Source organism: Martes martes (genome assembly GCF_963455335.1).
Source record: "Martes martes genome assembly, chromosome: X".
NCBI lineage: Eukaryota > Metazoa > Chordata > Mammalia > Carnivora > Mustelidae > Martes > Martes martes.
Genome location: NC_137897.1, coordinates 4,487,920 through 4,505,974, shown reverse-complemented (window position 1 = coordinate 4,505,974; position 18,055 = coordinate 4,487,920). Strand labels below are relative to the sequence as shown.

The 18,055-nt window shown below is 48.9% G+C and overlaps 1 protein-coding gene across 3 annotated transcripts in view; it reads right to left on the bottom strand.

Moving 5' to 3' along the window:
- Positions 1-18,055, bottom strand: part of STS (steroid sulfatase) — a 468,425-nt gene that overhangs the window by 350,939 nt on the left and 99,431 nt on the right. For all 3 annotated transcript variants that reach the window (XM_080795177.1, XM_080795178.1, XM_080795176.1), the window contains exon 7: positions 8,545-8,682. In XM_080795177.1, the coding sequence (XP_080651303.1) occupies positions 8,545-8,682 (138 nt within the window). The remainder of the gene's footprint in view (positions 1-8,544; positions 8,683-18,055) is intronic.

Here is an 18,055-nt window from a genome sequence, read left to right as displayed (position 1 = left end):
CCAGGAAACAGCTCAACCTGTCTCGCCTTCTAGAAAGTTCCATGTCTGAATGTCTGCTTTCCCGGATTTCTCCCAACCCCCAAATGATTCTACACATCCTTGAAAGCCCGGACAACATGATGCCCCTTCTACCGAATTAAGCCTCCTACGACCACCACTGCAGGTGACATTTTCCTACTGTCCATCTCCTTGTGGTATTTCCAGTTGCTTGTTGATGGGACGCCTGACAACCATGATGATCAATTTTGTGCACGTCTCATCATCCCAGGAGGACCATGAGCGCTTGAAAACAAACTGTCTAATTCAGCGCTTAATCAACAGATGTCCTCAACATCATCCTTTCCAAATTATAGTGGCCAATCTATATCTTGAATGAATGAAATAATGGATGAATCACTGAACAGTATGACTGAGGGGAAAAAAAAGACTCTCCTGTAGACGAGGGTGGTAAGAAATTCTCATTTCCAACCTTCTGTTTCTCCGTTAATGTTGCTAGGACTTTTGACTTCCCTCATCAACTGCATTCCAAACGTGCTCTCCTCCAGAGTTTTACCACACTCAGAAGAGAACCTCACACCACACGTCATCCAGGAAAACGAGCTCATTACCACGAAATTCCTCAACTCCACCTGCCCAGACCTTGGTTTTTATACCATGACCATATCTCAGAGAAGGTCTCTTCTCTGCTTAGGCAGACAGTCCCAATCATTCCACATGGCACTACAATGCTCAGGGTGCTCGCTAACCTTGTCCCATCTATGTCTCTGATTATCGGCTCTGATCATGCAGTGCTCCGTTGCCCATCATATCCTTGCCCAAACTCCACCTCTCACATAAACTCTGACACGAGGTGACATCTCCTCAGTAAGACACCAGCCGGCAATGAAAAATGTATCTGTTTTCCATAAATCTCGATCTTCTTAGCAAGTTGACCTTCTCAGTGATGCCTTGTGTTAGCTCTCTATGAAAGTTTACCCCGGATCATCACACATGCTCCAACCTTTCCCATGACCAAGTCCTGCTTACAACAGCCGGCCACCATGTGCAGACGAATTTCTCAAAAGAATGTGAGGAATTTTCCCCCTCACCCCACCCTTCCATCCATCTGGCTTCTGCCCCCCACCTCTCCACTAAAAATATACTTGTGAGCACCAGGTAGTAATGAATGCAATGGACATGTGTCCTCATCTTATCGGCCTTTTTAGCACCGTACACCATTCATGCTTTTCCCTGAATCTCATCTTCTCCTCGTTTTCTTCTTATATCCCAAATCACTCTGTCAACATTGCCTTTATGATATCATCATTGTCCACCTCACCCTTTAGGTAAGAGTTCCTCAGGGCATGCTCCTTGACTCTCTTCTTGCACCAAACAATCTCATACACCTCCCCACCTGCCCACCAACTACAGCTCTCTGCCCGTGAGTCTTAATTCATCAAGAGAACCTCCATCCGTCTACACAACCAGTCAAGCCGAAAACACAGGACACATCGTGGATGTCTTCCCTTCTCTCCAATCAACCACAGCAGCACGGGGTTACCAAGGTCTTCCAGACCCGTCTTCATGTACTCAAAATATGTGTCCTTCGAAACCAAGCTCAGGTGTTTTTTCCCAGTTATGTACTCAGTCAGAAGTTACTTCTGAAACCATGAGGCACTGTTGTAGTTCCTGCGGCTACAGAAGTGTGTAAATGACACTGATGCTGTCACAGATACTGTGCCTTCGTGGATGAGAGTAACCCGTTGCATGTACTGAGTGCATCTGCCAGCACTTTACAGGCACAGAGTTGTTCATCCTCACCAAATTTCTTCATGATAGTCCTCTAACAACAACAGCCCTATTCCTCCAGGTCTAAAGATGAGGGACCAACACACAGTCATTCCTCAGTTTACCCTTATTCGCATGCCTCTACCCTTGCCTTATACTGGATTTGGGTGATATTTTTCTCATGCAATTTTTACTACCCGAATGGCAATGGTTATTTCTAACACATTCCTACCGGACATAATAACCTGGACGTGGGGGGACCTCATGGGCCACATCACCCGACACTTCTGGTTTACTTTTCCACCTCTAGCAACACGTAGCTGCTCTTGGGCTAATCGTAAGCATCTCCCTCCCGGCTAGAGTGAATTCCTCACTTTTCCTCTCCTCGCCAACAGTTAAACACACCAGCCTGCAGAAGGTCATCTCCTCCCTGAGAGAGTCTCGGAAGTCCAAGTTGGGCTGACTACCTCTAACTGCCGGTTCCTGACAGACTCCTTCGCAGTCTTTTACTCTGAAATTATCTCTGTGGTGTGCATCTCAACATTAGCACGTGAGCTACGAGAGCTCAGCGACCTGTCTCCTTGCCCTTCATGCCCTAGAAGCGAGCCCCGTGCCTGGCGTACTGTACTCAATAAATGAGTGCTTGTTACCGGACTGGAACCGACCGAGTGCACTCGGAATTGAAGACCGCGTGCGATCCTCTTTCAAAGGCGAAAAGGCTGCAGACGCCTCCCGGCCCGATAAACACCCACACCAGCAAGACGGGGGCCGCTTTGCCTACTCTGGGGAAGCTGATGAAAATATCTGTCCGAATCTGAAGTCAGAACCTGCACGTTACATAACCACCTTCTAATAAACTCCCAGACCCTCTTGGTGTTGACCTTTTTTTTTTTGGTTCTCCAACAAAAGCAGCAACTGGTTTCTGAAAGTTGTGTTGCTGCATGAGGGCACGACACGCCAAATTCAGGGAGTGTAAGAAGCAGCTCGTAAGCGGTACCGACGGGAGCCCAGCTGGTTGTTGGAATCTGCACTTAAGGTCAAGGAGACAGGCCAAGAGTGGCAGGGCCTCAGACGCCCGTGTCAGGGAATTCGGAAAATCTTCTCCTGCGTGTGGGGAAAGTCTACGTTTGTGAACAGCTCAGGAAAATAGAATTTCCAGCACCCCCAAGCTTCCACAGAGGCCGTCCACAGAGTTAATTTATCCGTTCCATTGACATTTATTCCTTGCCTTTAGGCAGAGTAAAAGGGAGGCGGGGGAGAGCCTCCTTCAGGGTGACCTTGATTGGAGAGAGGAATGGAAATGAAGCCAGAGCTCGTCTAACTGTCCTCTTCCTGACACCACAGGGAGCTCTCTGCTCTGAAAAAGAGGCAGAAAACTCTAAACTTGACTGTAAGGAAATCTTAGGGAAGTTATTCTGGTTCCTGGGAAAGGAGGGTATTTTAGGGGAAAGGCGGGGAGATACTCAGGTCTGGTACCAGGAGTCGAAGGAGGAGAAATCTGGGACATTTCCACTCTTCGTTCAGCAAGTGTCTACAGAACACCTACGAGGCGGTTAATGCAGCAAAGACACAGACAGGTGAATAAAGCTCCCCAGATCTCCGCTCCCATGGGACCTACATTATAAGGAGGGAGACAGATCACGAGCACATAAATCATAAACAGCACACCAGACACACAATCGAGTATCATAAGGAGGTATGCTGAGTTCTGGTGGAGGGACCCAGAGGGGTCTCACAGAGGCATCATGGGGATGAACGACCCAATCCACGTAAAGACCAAGAGATGAGCTTCCCGCAGAAGGAACTGCCAGTGGAATGGCCCTAAGGTGGAAACAAGATTAAAATCTTGGGGGACCCCAGGAGAAACCAGAAAGTCACGAGGAAGATAAAGGAGATCTGGGTCATGTTAGTCCTGTGCATCACCAAGATGTGGACTTCACACTTTACTCTGTGCATGGGGATAGAGTGTTTTAAGAAAGGAAGAAAAGCCTCAACAAGACAGAGAAGGCAGAGATTGGAGTGATGTGTCTACAGGCAAAGGAACGCCAAAGACTGCCAGTGACCACCCGAAGGCAAGGAGAGATCCTCCAGTAAAGGCCTCCGAAGGAGCCTGGTCCTGCTGACCCCTGATTTAGGACTTCTGGCGTCCGGAAGAGAGAGAGAGAATCAGTCGCTGCTTGGAAGCCATCCACTTTGTGGCCGCCCTAGGAGACGCAACACAGTACAGTGACCGCACGTGTACTATAGTTCAGCCAGTGTCTGGGGGGAGGGTGGATCGACAACAACGAAGAACGAGGAAGACCATCTGGAAACCCACTGGGCCAATGACCTGGGGGTGCTGCTGGCCTGTAGGAGGCTGTAATGGTTGGCGGTGAGACAACGGGGTCGATGCCAGGTATGCTTAGGAGACTAAGTTTATAGGACATGCTGTTGGAACAGGAGGTACAGAGCAGGTCACAGAAAGAGGCTTTGGGAGCTCCAAGAACCCAGCTTTGGGGGCTGGATCACTGAGTGAAGACAGGTCCAAATCAACGAGAGGGGTTAGCCCATGAGATATGTGGTCTTGGGAAAGAAGATCTCTAGAGCACATTTGCTCATTGGATGTGTCTACCGAGCACCCACCCATAAGCCCACGTCATGGGGGCAGCCGGATGGCGGAGTTTGGGGCTCCCAGCCAGGGTCAAGGCTGGCTGTGGGGCTTACCAGCACTCCAAATGCCACTTGAGGTCATGCCTTTGGATGCGATCATAGAGTGTGAGTGTGTCGGTAAGGACGTGAGGGGACTCAGGACAGAGCTCCAGAGGTCTCCACCTTGGAGAGGCAGGTCAATGGAGGAGGAAGAGCGAGGCCTGGGTTCCAAGAGTTTGCTGACGCCTGTCACTACAAGAAGGGCTCTAAGAGCTTCAGACGTTGACTTAGACACCAGCTGACATAGACTGGGGCCAGCGGCTCCTTCCACAAGAGAACCACTGTTTATGGTTCAAGACAACTGCCTTGAGCCCTGGTCCCGGTGAGGGTTCAGAAGGAAGACAGCCTTGTGAGGACCGCTTCACCACAGACCCAACCCCTTCCCAGGGTGCAGGTTCACAAACAGGAGAGCCACGACCTCTGCACCCCAGAGACAGTTCAGGTTTGCACAGAGATTATAAATCCTCTGTTCTTTCAAAGCCCTGATTCCTAATCCCCACCCTCAAATTAGCAGTGTGCACATTTTTAATATTTTAACAGCCCTGCTGGAATCCTTACATTTAACCGCTATACGTTGGTCACAGGCCAATGTAAACGTTCTGGCATTTTGCTGTTCATTTATTTATCTTGCTCTTGGCAAAAATCCTAACAGCTCAGTATGGGAACCCTGTCGGATTAGCTAGAAACAGTAACGGGGCCCATGCTTCCTGAATTCTTAGGCGGGAAGTGGATTGTTACTTGGTGGGCTAGGTGTATGTGGCCGACCCAATCATTGAGAACAGGTGGACCGCCGGAGGAAAACTGATTTAGGAGGCTCTCAGAACGCAGTGTATGGGGAGCTGTTAGGACGAAGACATTGCCAAGACTGCTACGATTTCAGTCGCGTCGTATTTAAAACCCACCGTGGACCCTACTCTCTCTCAATTTCCTTCGACGTCACAGCCTTTGACCAACTCAGTTTACCCTTCTCTAAATCCAAGCAGGAGATTCATGCTGGCTGCAGACACATTTCCTTTAAAAAACCATAAGAGAAAGCATTAATGGTGTCACTATTCCCTCACCTGTATAATATTATCTTTTCTTTAAAATGAAGACGACCGCAGGGATCTCCTGTCCCTATGATTAAAAGGAAGACGGTGTTGAATTCTAGAGAAGGATGCTCTAACTGTCCCTATTCTATCCAGTTCACCCGCAGACTTCATCAGGGACGTAGATGTGCCTGGGTAAAATGGTAGAAGCACTTGCTCACACACTAACGATCTTCCTGAGAGGTTTGGATTAAGACAAAAAATCATTAACCGTTCAGAAAAAGATGCTCTTTTGATCAGCGAGTTTCAACAGCGTGATTCCTCTGTGTCCGAAGGTGCTGGGCTTTCCAGCTCTACAAAACGAGACGTGACATCCACCAGAGTCTCCTGTCATCTCCTACCGCTAGAAGGAAACCACGGCTTCCTTTCAGGGCAGCATATTTTAACAATGTTGCACTGTGAGCCTGATTCCAACTCAATGTGACAAAGGGATAATGCTTAGCCACAGAGATATTAATACAGTGTCACCCACTGGAGGTATTTCCAGCACTCAAGTAAAAGAGCGCAACACTGCTCACACGCCCAATATGTTTCTTCCAAAAAAAGAAAATCGGGGAGAGGCTCCTGACATGCTGTTCGGGCTCTGCGATGACCTTGGTTTGCGACCGTCCTTCGGGACCCTTGACATTCTCTTTCCGACCGACCCCACCGATGTCTTCACAGGAGTCAACCATCAAAGTCAAATACTCAAGACCCATCCGCCACTGGCCCTCGGCTCGTCTTTGTGAATGGAGGCTCCCACCCCTCATATATGTGACTTTGTATTACTTTGTATCCACTTCTGTTACTGTGTCTCATCGGCAGCTGCTAACCTACTTTGGAATGTCCTTCGGGGGAAGAATGAATGAAAGGCTGGACGTGAGCTCGAGATACAACCTGTAAGTCCACCTTTAGAGAGGCTGCCATCTCTAAAATAAGGTACAAACAACTCTGTGCACACAGGCCACAACCTCGCCCAAGTCCGGCCATACACCTAATCTTAATATATGGGAGTATAAGTTTCCAATTCTCCCTACACTAAAATGACATGATGAATGGCGGGGGCAGGAGAGGGCAGGCTGAAAGCGGGGCTACCGGGGCCAGTCAATCCTGGGCAGATGAAACACAGCGGTCCCTCCAGCTGACCCGCGTCCAACTGCATTTGGGGGCCGGGCCCTGGTGAGTCAACAGTGGCAGGCAAAGGAGAGGGCGTGCACATCCTCTGAGGGTCATGCTGACCAGCACGTTTGGGACAGATGACACACTCCCCTTCCCAATTCTCTGCCTCGCTGTGCTGGGAGGCAGCCTTCTCCAGCTCCTTCACGGGGCAGACCGAGCCGTGGGCTTCTTTGCACACTCAGGACTAGAGAGCGTGAGCGCTGGCAGAGCTAGAAGCAGAACAAGAGAGGAAGCACGCTCTATGGCTAACTCCCTCCAGCCCAGCCAACTTGGCAAACATTTCCAGGGTCCCGGGGCCTCCCGAGGCTCCCCTTGCCAGACACACCACTATTTCTTGTGCCTATAAATACTGACGCCCTCCCTAAATTCCATGCTCTAGGCTTCCCGCCACGCACCCAGCCAACCAGGAGCAAACCCCGAGTTCCTTCAGGGCACAGACCATGTTTTATATTTATTTATGCCTCAGGCCCAGGGCCAGATGCACAGCCAAATCAATATTTCTAAACCAATTAATGGACCCAAGCATCCTACTTATTATCCTTTCATATCTTTGGACGTAAACTCAGATTCCCAGCATCCCTGGGAATCTCCGATACACCCATATGAGAGAATGTTTCACCTTACACGAGGGAAATTTTAGTCACCTGCTTTCCCATGTCATCTTATGGAGGTGGCCCCTGCCCAGTGGGACACGACGGTTCACCATGGCCACCTCCACTCATCCTGTTCCACGGAGCAAAAACCCACACCCACCACAGATTCAGGCGAGTGTCCTAACCGTTAGCAAGGATATGCCCCTTTGGGCCTCTCCTCTAAATCTGTGAAAGGGGTCGCATTTTATCTTAACGAGACAGGTATGTCTTGAATTCACTGGGACATGTGTGCATGCTACAAGCCACCTGGGGGTCAGCAGCTGGGTTGGGTCTACTCTGGATTAGCTCATATCCCCAGTGACTAGTGTGACTGGTCATGGCGGTGGCTTATCTGAGCCTGTGTCAGGAACGAGGCATGAGCCCAAAACGCTCCTGCACACCAAGGTAGGGAGAATCATCATCTCCCAAAGAGGGGCACATTCTCATTCCCCAGAACCAGTGCCAATGCGACCGTCCACAACAAAAGGGAGTCTGGGGAGGTGATGAGAGTCCTGAAATGGGAAAATCAGCTGCACGATCTGGGTGGGGCAAAGAGAAACGCAGCAGTCCTTCAGGAGCCATATGTCACAGTGAGTGACTGAAGGAGATGGCCTTATGGCATCAGAGGTCAGAGGGAGAGGGAGGGAGGTCTGGAGATTTTTGCATTGGTGGCTTTAAAGATGCAAGAAGCGGTCATTAGCCAAAGAACGCAGGTGGCTTCCAGAAGCTGGAGGAGACACGACAATGGGCGCTTCCCCAGAGCCTGCAGAAAGACACGGCCCTGCTGTCACCCTGAGTTTAGACCAGTGAGACCCATCTCAGACTTTGGACCTCCAGAACAGTAACTTTAATAAACTGTGTTAAGCCAGAAGTCTGTGTTATTTTGTTATAGCAGCAACAGGAAACTAATACACGAGCTCATTGTTTTAACCAGCTATTCAGTAGAGAGGCTGCATTTATCCCAAGTGAAAATGCCCTCATTCTAATGTCTGGACCTACAAAGTGTGATTTTCATCTCCGTGGGGACCATAACAGAAACGGGACCTGGTCACTTTCCTGCCCAGTGCCTGCAATGCAGTAAAGTCCATATATCGGAAAGCAGCAGTGGGACAACGTCAAAGCCCAAAGGTCCAAGCAAAGGTGCCCAACATGTGAGCTGCGAGGCCAGAGCTGACCGACGTTGGCGTTTCCCGCCTTCCCAGATTCCTTACCTTTATAGATGCCGTTACTGCCTCCGTGGACTTCTCCCTTGGTGCTCACCTCCTCCACGTGGGCTCCTTGATCCGAGGTGAAGTAGACGAGGGTGTTATTAGCCAGTTTCAACTCCTCTAGGACATTCAAGATCTGCCCTAAAGGAGAGAAATGTTCAATTTTTACACAGTTTCATTTTTACAAAAGAAAAGGAGATCACTTGCTCTCATCCGCTCCTCTGAAGATGGGAAGGGAATTCTCCCGTACACTGCAGCGGTCCCACACTCATCCCCACAGGGGACGCAATGCAATCAGAAGGCACACCTGTGGCAGGGTTCTCAGAAGGTCTAGTCACTGAACAAGAGTCACCTATAACCATCATTTGAAACTGTAGGCATCATGCAGTGGTTCTGTACAGAGACACGAGAAAGCATTCGGGAAGCATCAGGCCCTGAGATCATGCCCTGCTGAGAGGAAGGTGCGATGGTCCTGAAGACATAAAGAAACATACCAATTTCTTATATTCCGTGCAAAACACCAAACCATCAATGTTTTTCTTCTTCTTCTACTTTAAAAAGATGTACTTATTTATTTTTGAGAGAGAGTGAGAGAAAGTGGGGGTCAGGGAGGGGGCAGAGGGAGAGAGAGAATCCCAAGTGGACTCCAAGGGAAGCACAGAGCTTGACGCTCGGCCCCATCTCACCCCTGAGATCACGACCTGAGCCGAAACCAAGAGTCAGACACTTAACCAGTTCTGCCACAGGCGCCCCAATGTTCTTATATGAACGAAGATGTCTATAAATATTGTACGATGAACACCCTATTTTAATACTTACAGTAGATACTCGTAGATACAGTAGAACTATCCGTTCTGAGTACCAGTTCTCCTTACACTTTCCTTTTTCTTGTCCTCATCTTCTTCCCCACACCTGAGATCCCATACTACCCCGCCCACACAGCAAGGCTTCAACAGAACCACACTTCCGACCAAACCAGTAAGAGTAACAGGGACCATGTACTGAGCGCTCTCTGCTCTCAAACACCTTTATGACACACTCTCTTACTCAGAGCACCAGAAATCCTATGAGTAAACGCTGTAGGCTCTGCTTCCCTGATGGGAACTACAGGGCTCTGTAAGGACTGTGACCTGCTGAAGCTCACACTAAGTTAGGAAGTTGAAAAGCCGGGATAAGGGTTCAAACTGCTTCCAAAGGCCAGACCCGCAAACCTCACATACCTACGTGGATGGACTCGATGAGATTCCATAAGGGGGGAAGTTTGAGATGCCTACTGAAATGCTCCTGGACAAAGTGGGAAGGGCAGATGTTTGTCTTCTTCAAATGAGCACAGGACGAGGGGAACGGAGGGTAGGGTATTGATTAAACAAGGGTGGGCATGAGTCACGGCTGTTCAGTGCACATTAGGGATGCGTGCAAGTTTACTGTACTTTTCTACCTACTTCTGTTTATGTCTATATTTTCCGTAAGAAAAAAAAAAAAACAAAAAACAGAAGCTGCTTGGAGACAGAAGGGGCTAAAATATGGACGGTCCGATTAGGAAGCTGTGGTCAGCAGTCAGATCAGAAGTAAAGGACGGTCAAAGTAGAGGAACCTAATTTGTGATCTGCACACAGATCCATACACTCCTACGCGGTCAGCTTAATTCTGTAAGTTTATGCATGTACTTTGACTCTGATTGAGGTATTAGGGTCTGACTCTACTTTTGACAGGAAGAGCTCTTAAGCCCGGCCAGTCCAAGAAGAAAGCTTGGGTGCTGCCCCCTGCAGTGCTGTGGGGACATTCGAGCTGTGCCAGCCCCGGCTGGAGTGCTCCACCCAACCTGAGCCCCTTCCCACCATGAAAGGTCAATCATTCTCCTTCGTCATCCCCCTCAAGCTATTTTCAGACCAGCCGGGGAGCAACCTTGCTCCCCTCCAAGAAAGCCTCATTGTGCACAATAAAACTTTTCATAGCCTGTTGCTGTCAGTGTGGCATCATTAGTCTAGATCTGGGAACCAGATTTAGGGCAGGGGACACATCTCATGACTGCAGGCTCACCACAGCCCTTGAAATTTTGTAAGGACGGCAGGAATCCCTTGCACCAGGAATAATAAGTGAATATGAGCACATCCGGCCCGGCACACAGGTCATGCCCCAGTGGGGACGGGCACTCTGCTTTGGCGTTGCCCCTTCACCTATGTGGTCCAGAAATGGGGAGCAGGGGCTGCACAGTCAGCTTTCCATGGAGGTGGTGCAGATGATTCCCGAAGCCAAAGCAAAACCGAGTCATCTGTTACAAAACATATTTTTGCTATTTGATTGCAAATGCCACAGGCGACGGTATGTTCAATCTTCAATTTTTTAACTCATATAATAAACATCCCAAGAAGCCACACCACATACATAAATGTCACACTCGGAACCAAGGAATAAGATGCATGAGGGCTGTTTTGGATTTGTGTCCCAGGATAAATCAGGATCAGGCAGACGCTGACTGTGATGTTAGTACAGAAAAGCAAATCACCTGCATGCTTGGGGACATCTGACGCTAACACTAATCTCAGCGGAATTATCATTATATATCATTATATCGTTCTGAATATGGTAATTAGTTCAATGAGTTGATGCAGGGAGAACTTAGACAATATAACCCCGCTTAACACTTTGAAGGAAAAATGCCCCTTTTGACTCATACAGTAATTTCAAAGTCAAATAACACAGACTTATCAGTTAGCAAAGGACTGAATATTTTACTTTACTAGATTATTTAGATTTTACTGAAGATTTTCCCTTGTGTTGTAATCATTAGTTTGCAAAAGGTGTGCCACCACGCACCTCCATTTCAAACAGAATTCACTTTCCATAGATTTACAAGAAACTTAGCATGATTTTTTTTTTTTAAATGTGCCATCCAGGATACTCTGTATGGACACCAAACGTGCACACACATATTTACAGCAGTTTTACGTATTACTGTCAAAATCTTGGGAACAACCAAGACGTCCTTTAGGAGGAGACTCAATGAACCACAGTCCACCAGACAATGGCATGTTATGCCGCTAAAAACGCATGAGGCATCTAGCAACGAAAAGACACGGAGGAACTCGAAAAGCCTATTGTCTAGGGAAAGAAGCCCATCCGAAAAGGTAAATACTGTATGATTCCAACTACATGACGTTCTGGAAATGACAAAATGGCAGAGACAGGAAAGAGATCGGGGGTTGCCACTGCCTCAGGCGGGGGAGGGGCCGAGTGGTGAATCCACAGCACAGGGGATTCCCTAGGACAATGAGACAACTGCATCAGGTACCATAATGATGGGTACATGTCATTATTCCTCAGCCCAAACCCACAGAATGCAGGACTCCAACAGCGAACCCTACTATAAAGTGTGACGTTTGGTCGACAATAAGCATCCGCGTTGGCTGGAGGGCACCCAATGCACCAGACCGATTCACGATATTCTAAGGGAACCTGTGCAAAAGAAAGGGATAAGAGGAACACGGGACCTAGGACTCAATGTTCCTGTAAACTGAAAACCGCTCAAAAAATTGCCAGCTACTTTCTGAAAAAGTGCCTTTTCAGATGCAACGTGTCCATCCAAGACTCCCTCATCTGCGTACGCAACCCGAGTCAGGAAGCAGCTGGGCAGCAGGGCTGTGGGCTGAGGGCGGGGGCCTGGCCGAGTGTCCGAGCCCTCAGAGACTCCGGGAGCCCGGTTTTCTTGGTTCGAGCCAGCTGCAACCCCTGTTTCCCATTTCCCCGGCAGGCTCTTTCCATCTCCAGATGAACGTACGGTTGCACTTCCGACCGAGACTCCTTCTATGAAATACATTTTATATCCTTCCCCATCCCAACATGCCCGCCCCCCTGGGATTTCCTCCAAACCCCAGTACTCCCAATAACCATGATAAGATATTCACTCTGTGCCCATCAAATTTTCTCATCCATCGCCTAGAGGGATGACTTCCTCTTTTACATCAAAACTGCCCTGGTACAGCTGGGCTGGGATGAATACAAGGGAATCTAGCTGAGGCCATCACGCATCCACAAACAAGGGACTATTTGGCCAAATGTGTACAGAAACTGTCAGATTTCTGATTTCCTTTGAGTTCTCTCTTCCCCAAAAGACGCACTCTGGATCCCATGCAGTTTAGGTCTTATGCCAGAATCTCATTTGTAAAACCCGGAGCCCATTAACTGTTTAAGTTTTCATAAGATTGATCCCGTAACGGTCTAACATATTTCTCTTCTAAAAATGCTGAACGGAAATCTCCCGTGAGAACTAAATGCTGGTGTATTATTCTTGCTTTCAGAGCACCGTGCTGCAAGTCAGAGGTCCACAAATATTATTTTTCAGCAAGGTTCTCAAGGTATAATGATACCAATTCATACAGGATGATAGTTTCGAATTACCGACGGTGGGCTGCAGGATAGCTTATAAATGAAATGTGTTATTTCCAAACCTTTCTCACATTGTTCCCTGAACGAAACACATACAGAAACTAAGCCATTTCGGGAACACTTGGCTATTTAACTGGGCACAACACGAGCCAGCTTATCAAAAAGCAAGAACTTCAGACCCGAGTTTTGCAAACCAGAAGGACACAACTTGGAATCGTACACACGCGGCTCCTTCCTTCTCCGGGTGTGAATGTGGCTTCCAGGGGGACCCTAAATTCAACAGAGTTCTTCATTCTGTTTATTCATTCCACAAACAAGTGTTAAACTCAGCAGAATGCGACCATGACCCTCCATGCAGGACAGAGAAGGTTTCCCCACGCACACGCCGGTTCTACGTCGTGCCCAAGAGAGAGGCTTTCACATGGAGCTAAGGGCTCAGGCTCTGCCTCCTGGCTCCCAGTAAGACAGACCTGGTTTGACTCGTCCATCCCCGGCGGGCTCAGTGGGGTTCTCTACTTCTAAGTCAGAGAGGACGATGCGCAATAGTGAAAGTGTTGCCAGGAGGCAGAAAAGAGGGGAATTTCAAACCACACAGACCAAGACTGGTCACACTACGATTGCTCAAGTCACCCTTGTTCTTACAATGGAGTCAAAAAACAGGCTTGCCTCCTTGAACACTTGTGTTCAAGTGTTCAAGCTTGACAGCTGCTCTGTCTTTGTCTTTTCTCCTACAAGGCAGGTCAGCCCAGACAAAATATTGGACCAAAATGCTGTGAGGTAACTATTTACCTTTTCGGAAGCACCGTTCTCATTACGGGGAAAAAAAAAAAAAAATGTCTCAAGCAGCCAGACAACATGAGTAATTAAGAAAATTTCCACCTACTCTACATGACCCCAGGGAACACGAGGAAACCCTAAAAAGGGCCCCTAAAACTATTTTAGGAAGTGTTTTATCTGATTAACAGGTTAATGGTGGGACTGAAATGATCCCAGGGGGGTTAGAAGCTGAAGATAAATAAACAAGGGTCGCGAATGACAGTCCGTCAGGGTGGCCCGGACGCTCTGTAGCGTGTGCCATGCTTGGCGTGGTTCTAGAAAGCTAACTTTTTTTTTTTTTTTAATTTTATTTATTTATTTTTTACAGACAGAGATCACAAGGAGGCAGAGAGGCAGGCAGAGAGAGAGGAAGGGAAGCAGGCTCCCTGCCAAGCAGAGAGCCCGATATGCGGGGCTCGATCCCAGGACCCTGGGATCATGACCTGAGCCGAAGGCAGAGGCTTTAACCCACTGAGCCACCCAGGCGCCCCTAGAAAGCTAACTTTAACCTGTGTCCTCATGCTCTCCCAAACCTATTACCGACCTGCACAGAGAAATCTGACTGTCAGTGGCCCTAGAAAGGCAACTGTTTGTTAGCTCATGTGGGATTAGAAGCAGAGCCAACGTCCCATGGATCAGGACACATCTGTCAAAGCGCAAACACATTTACTCTCTCTCCAGTGGGAAGCAGTGTCCACTGAACGCAGGTCAACTTGACTTAGTACTTCTTCCAGAACAAATGGTCAAGATTTCCAAAACGTTGGTCCTCATCTTCTCTATGATGTGGAGCTCAAGAGATCCCGGCCTAGGAGTTATCTATAGCATAAAACCAAGTTCAAACGCTTACACATTAAAAAAAAAAAAAAAAAAGTATATGAGCAAAAATGAAATTCCTGAGATGGGATTATTTATCTCCCCTCCTTAAGTCCGCAGAGATACGGATACGATGGGCTGGCTTTCGTGCTGTGGGGGGGGAGAGCTGATGTCCTTTGTTATGGCTTCTCCTCTGTCATCGGAGGGTATTTTTAGGGAGGAGCAAGCAAAATATCGTAAAAAGCACCCAATGCCACATCTTGTTTGATTTCCGTTCCATCAGACTCACCGTACCCATGAACGAGGGCATCACCCTTCAGTTATCTCGCGGACTTTCCCGTCTCCCAAAGGGACATGAAAATTTCACTCAGAACATGTTTAGAAGACACCCCTGCGGGGACGTAAGCCAACGTGACACCAAGGCATCCATCCGGCTGCTTTAGGCATTCATGTAGGTATTTTGTTTTTCCTTCTTCTGGGTGATGAAGACTCACGATGGAGACCTTGTATTTAGAACGTAGGTTCCCTGGCACATTCCCATCACACACTGGTGTTCTTCCGATTTTAATGGGCCGACTGACCGCCCTGGGAACCACGCTAACACGAAGACTCGGATTCAGTCCATCCGGGGCCTGCAGAACTTCTGAAACGCTCCTACAGGACCCCTGTCTGTCTGCAAGGGCCATACTTTCGGAAGAAAGCGTACGTGTGATTAAATGTTTAAGAAACACCGATGTATAATAAAAGGAGATGGTTGACAGTTTACGGATTTCAAGAACTGCAACCCTCATGAGATTTGGATACAGTTTCCATTTCACACCTAACTTTACACCCAGGAAGGAAACATAGTAACGTAGACTCGGGATTTTTAGGGGAGTTACCAAATGGAAAAGCCCAGGATTCGGAGGTGGCTCTCCTACAGATGGCCCTCGGCTCACTTTTGCCGGAACGTCTCCCTCCAGTCAGTTCCTGTGTGGGCTCCCCTTTTCCGGGAAATGCATCCTTATTTCGCGCCATACCTGGTTGTTATGATAATGTTGTGATTTCCTCCATTAAGCCTGTCTGTGCCCTCATCACAGCCGTAATGTGTGATTTATCCCCGGCACCTGCACCTGCTCTCGCCATCTGGGCTGTTTCACGGCTCGACTCCGCTATCTTCTTGGGTTAACAGTAACCTCTGTTTCTTTCCGCGGTGCCCCCCCCCTCCCCCGGGGCATTGCATTTGCTGGAAATAATCTGAATTATTATTCAGCCCGTTCTCATCCCCCGTGAGCTCACCGGGGTTCTCCTGCGTCCACGAGGCAAAGGCACGCAGAACAGTGTCCCCGCGTCTGTTCAGGGCAATCACACACGGGTGTGGGAGGAAGCCCAAAGCTGGCGTGTCTGCAACTCAGAGGAAGCCACTCCGAGTACGAGCTTTCGGTCACTGCTGCCCTAGTGTCCTAAACATCACAGCGGCACGGCGGACCTCGGCAGCGGGGGCTCTCACCGCGGCCGTGGGACCGTCTGCAAAGGCAGTGCTCAGAGAGAGCAAATGCCCTGCCCACTCATGAACCCACCAGGCCACTGTACTTCCTGCACGTCCCTGTCTGCTAGAAACTCAGGTTTGGGGCCTTTGGGGGCAGTGCTCTGCCCTTCTGAACAGCCACCGGCTGAGCCCGCCCTGGGTTTTCTCCAGGCTGCATCGTGGCGTGCAGGGTCGAATCGTCATTGCTGATGCTCAAGGACACCACCCACACTCACTTTTATTTTACCAGCGGGGTTTTTGTTGCTGTTGCATTTTGTTTGTTTGTTGGTTTCTTGGCATTGGGTTCTACCATCTCTAAAGCTACAGGCACACAGTCAGAAATTCTGTTTGCTGTCACAGACATCCAGCATATAACTCGGATTCTAGGCCTCCCAGGCACGCGGGCTCACACCTCACCAAGCTCCCCTCCTGGTTTCCCCCCTCATCGATGTGACCTGCAGGGTTCCTTCTGTGTGCTCAGGCTCCCGGGGAGAGTTCAGCCGTTCCTGCCGAGGCTCTGGGCAGACAGACTGGGCAGGAGGGCGTGAGGTCCAGAGCGGGCCATCTCAAACAGAAGCCACAGTAGCCACCGTGATATTCAGAGACGGTGTGAATTCAAGTTCGCATTTTCATCAGACTTTTTTCTCCTCCATGAACTGTTTCCGAGAGCTGGAGATCTCCCCGTCAAGCCCACACGTCACCCCAGAGTTCGGGAGACAGCGCACCCTGGTAAACTGAGGGTCACAGTGGTTTCGAGGCATAATATGCACATTTCAGGCAAAGATGTCTCCCACGTGTGGGAAGTAAGAAGAAAAAGAGGTGGCATTTGTTGACTACCTGAGCTTACGGGGCACTGTGGACCGTGTTCTAAAGACACGACCTCAGAGAGTCCGATTAATGCCATGAATTCAAGCAGGTGAAAGATAGCTGCAGGGGCCATGGTGTCTGATCTCCGGATCGGCCCTAGCTGGGTCCTGACTTAAAAGCAACAGGTACTCCGATCTCCCCGAGACCCCTAATTCTGGCCTCACCTTTCAAATATACACAGTGGTAGGCAGCTCAATGTTACCCAAACACCGCTCCAACTCACCATCCCAGGTCCTAATGCCTCTTCTTCCATGCCTGGAAACAGTAACGAGCAAATTAAACGTGCTAAAACGGTTAACTGAAGGGGCAGGAAACAGTACCCCAAACACTGCTGTCCTGCACGACCCACCCGGACGTCTTCCTGTTTTCTGTATCTGGAGTCCAGTTTTGAAGGCAGGTGTCTTTACGGTATACGAGGCAAACACGCAAACGTGGGGCTTGGCGGAGTCTTAAAATCCAGGAGCTGGAAATGAACCCTCACACGGGTGTGTGTAGACGGCGCGCAGCTGGACAGGAGCAGTCTCCCGCCTGAGCTATTGCAACAGTCCAGATTCCCCTCCAGCTCCGAGGACGAGGGGCGGCGTGTCTGCGGGCGGACGATCACACACGGGCTACTTCCCCTCTCAAAACCTCACTTTCTCGCCTATAAACGACACATGAGAAAAACGCCTCCCCGCAAACTCATGAACCCACACGCAACACTTCAGTGAGTTACCGGAGTGTCACCAAACGATCCCACAGGTTAGCAGCTGTTGGTCAGCCAACGTTCCTCCTCCGCGCACGGGGGGGGGGGGGTGGCGGCTCACGTCCGTATTATCAAAATGCGCCCCCATGTTTTATTAATCCCGTTCGAATTAATTGGGACTTGATTTCCTGGATAATTTATGATGTTATTTGGTTTATGGAAAGGATTTATCCAACAGCATTAAAATCGATTCATTTTAATTCGAGATGTAAATTCAAGGTAAAATAATATCCGTCCAAGCCCGGGAACGTGAAATTAAGCTTCGGGCTTTGTAAAAACGGTAACGTTCCTAGAGAGTTTATCAAATCCAGAGGTTAATGATTTATGAGCTAAATTAATGTAGAGAACCAGAATCAATATTCAAGACAATGCATTTCCAA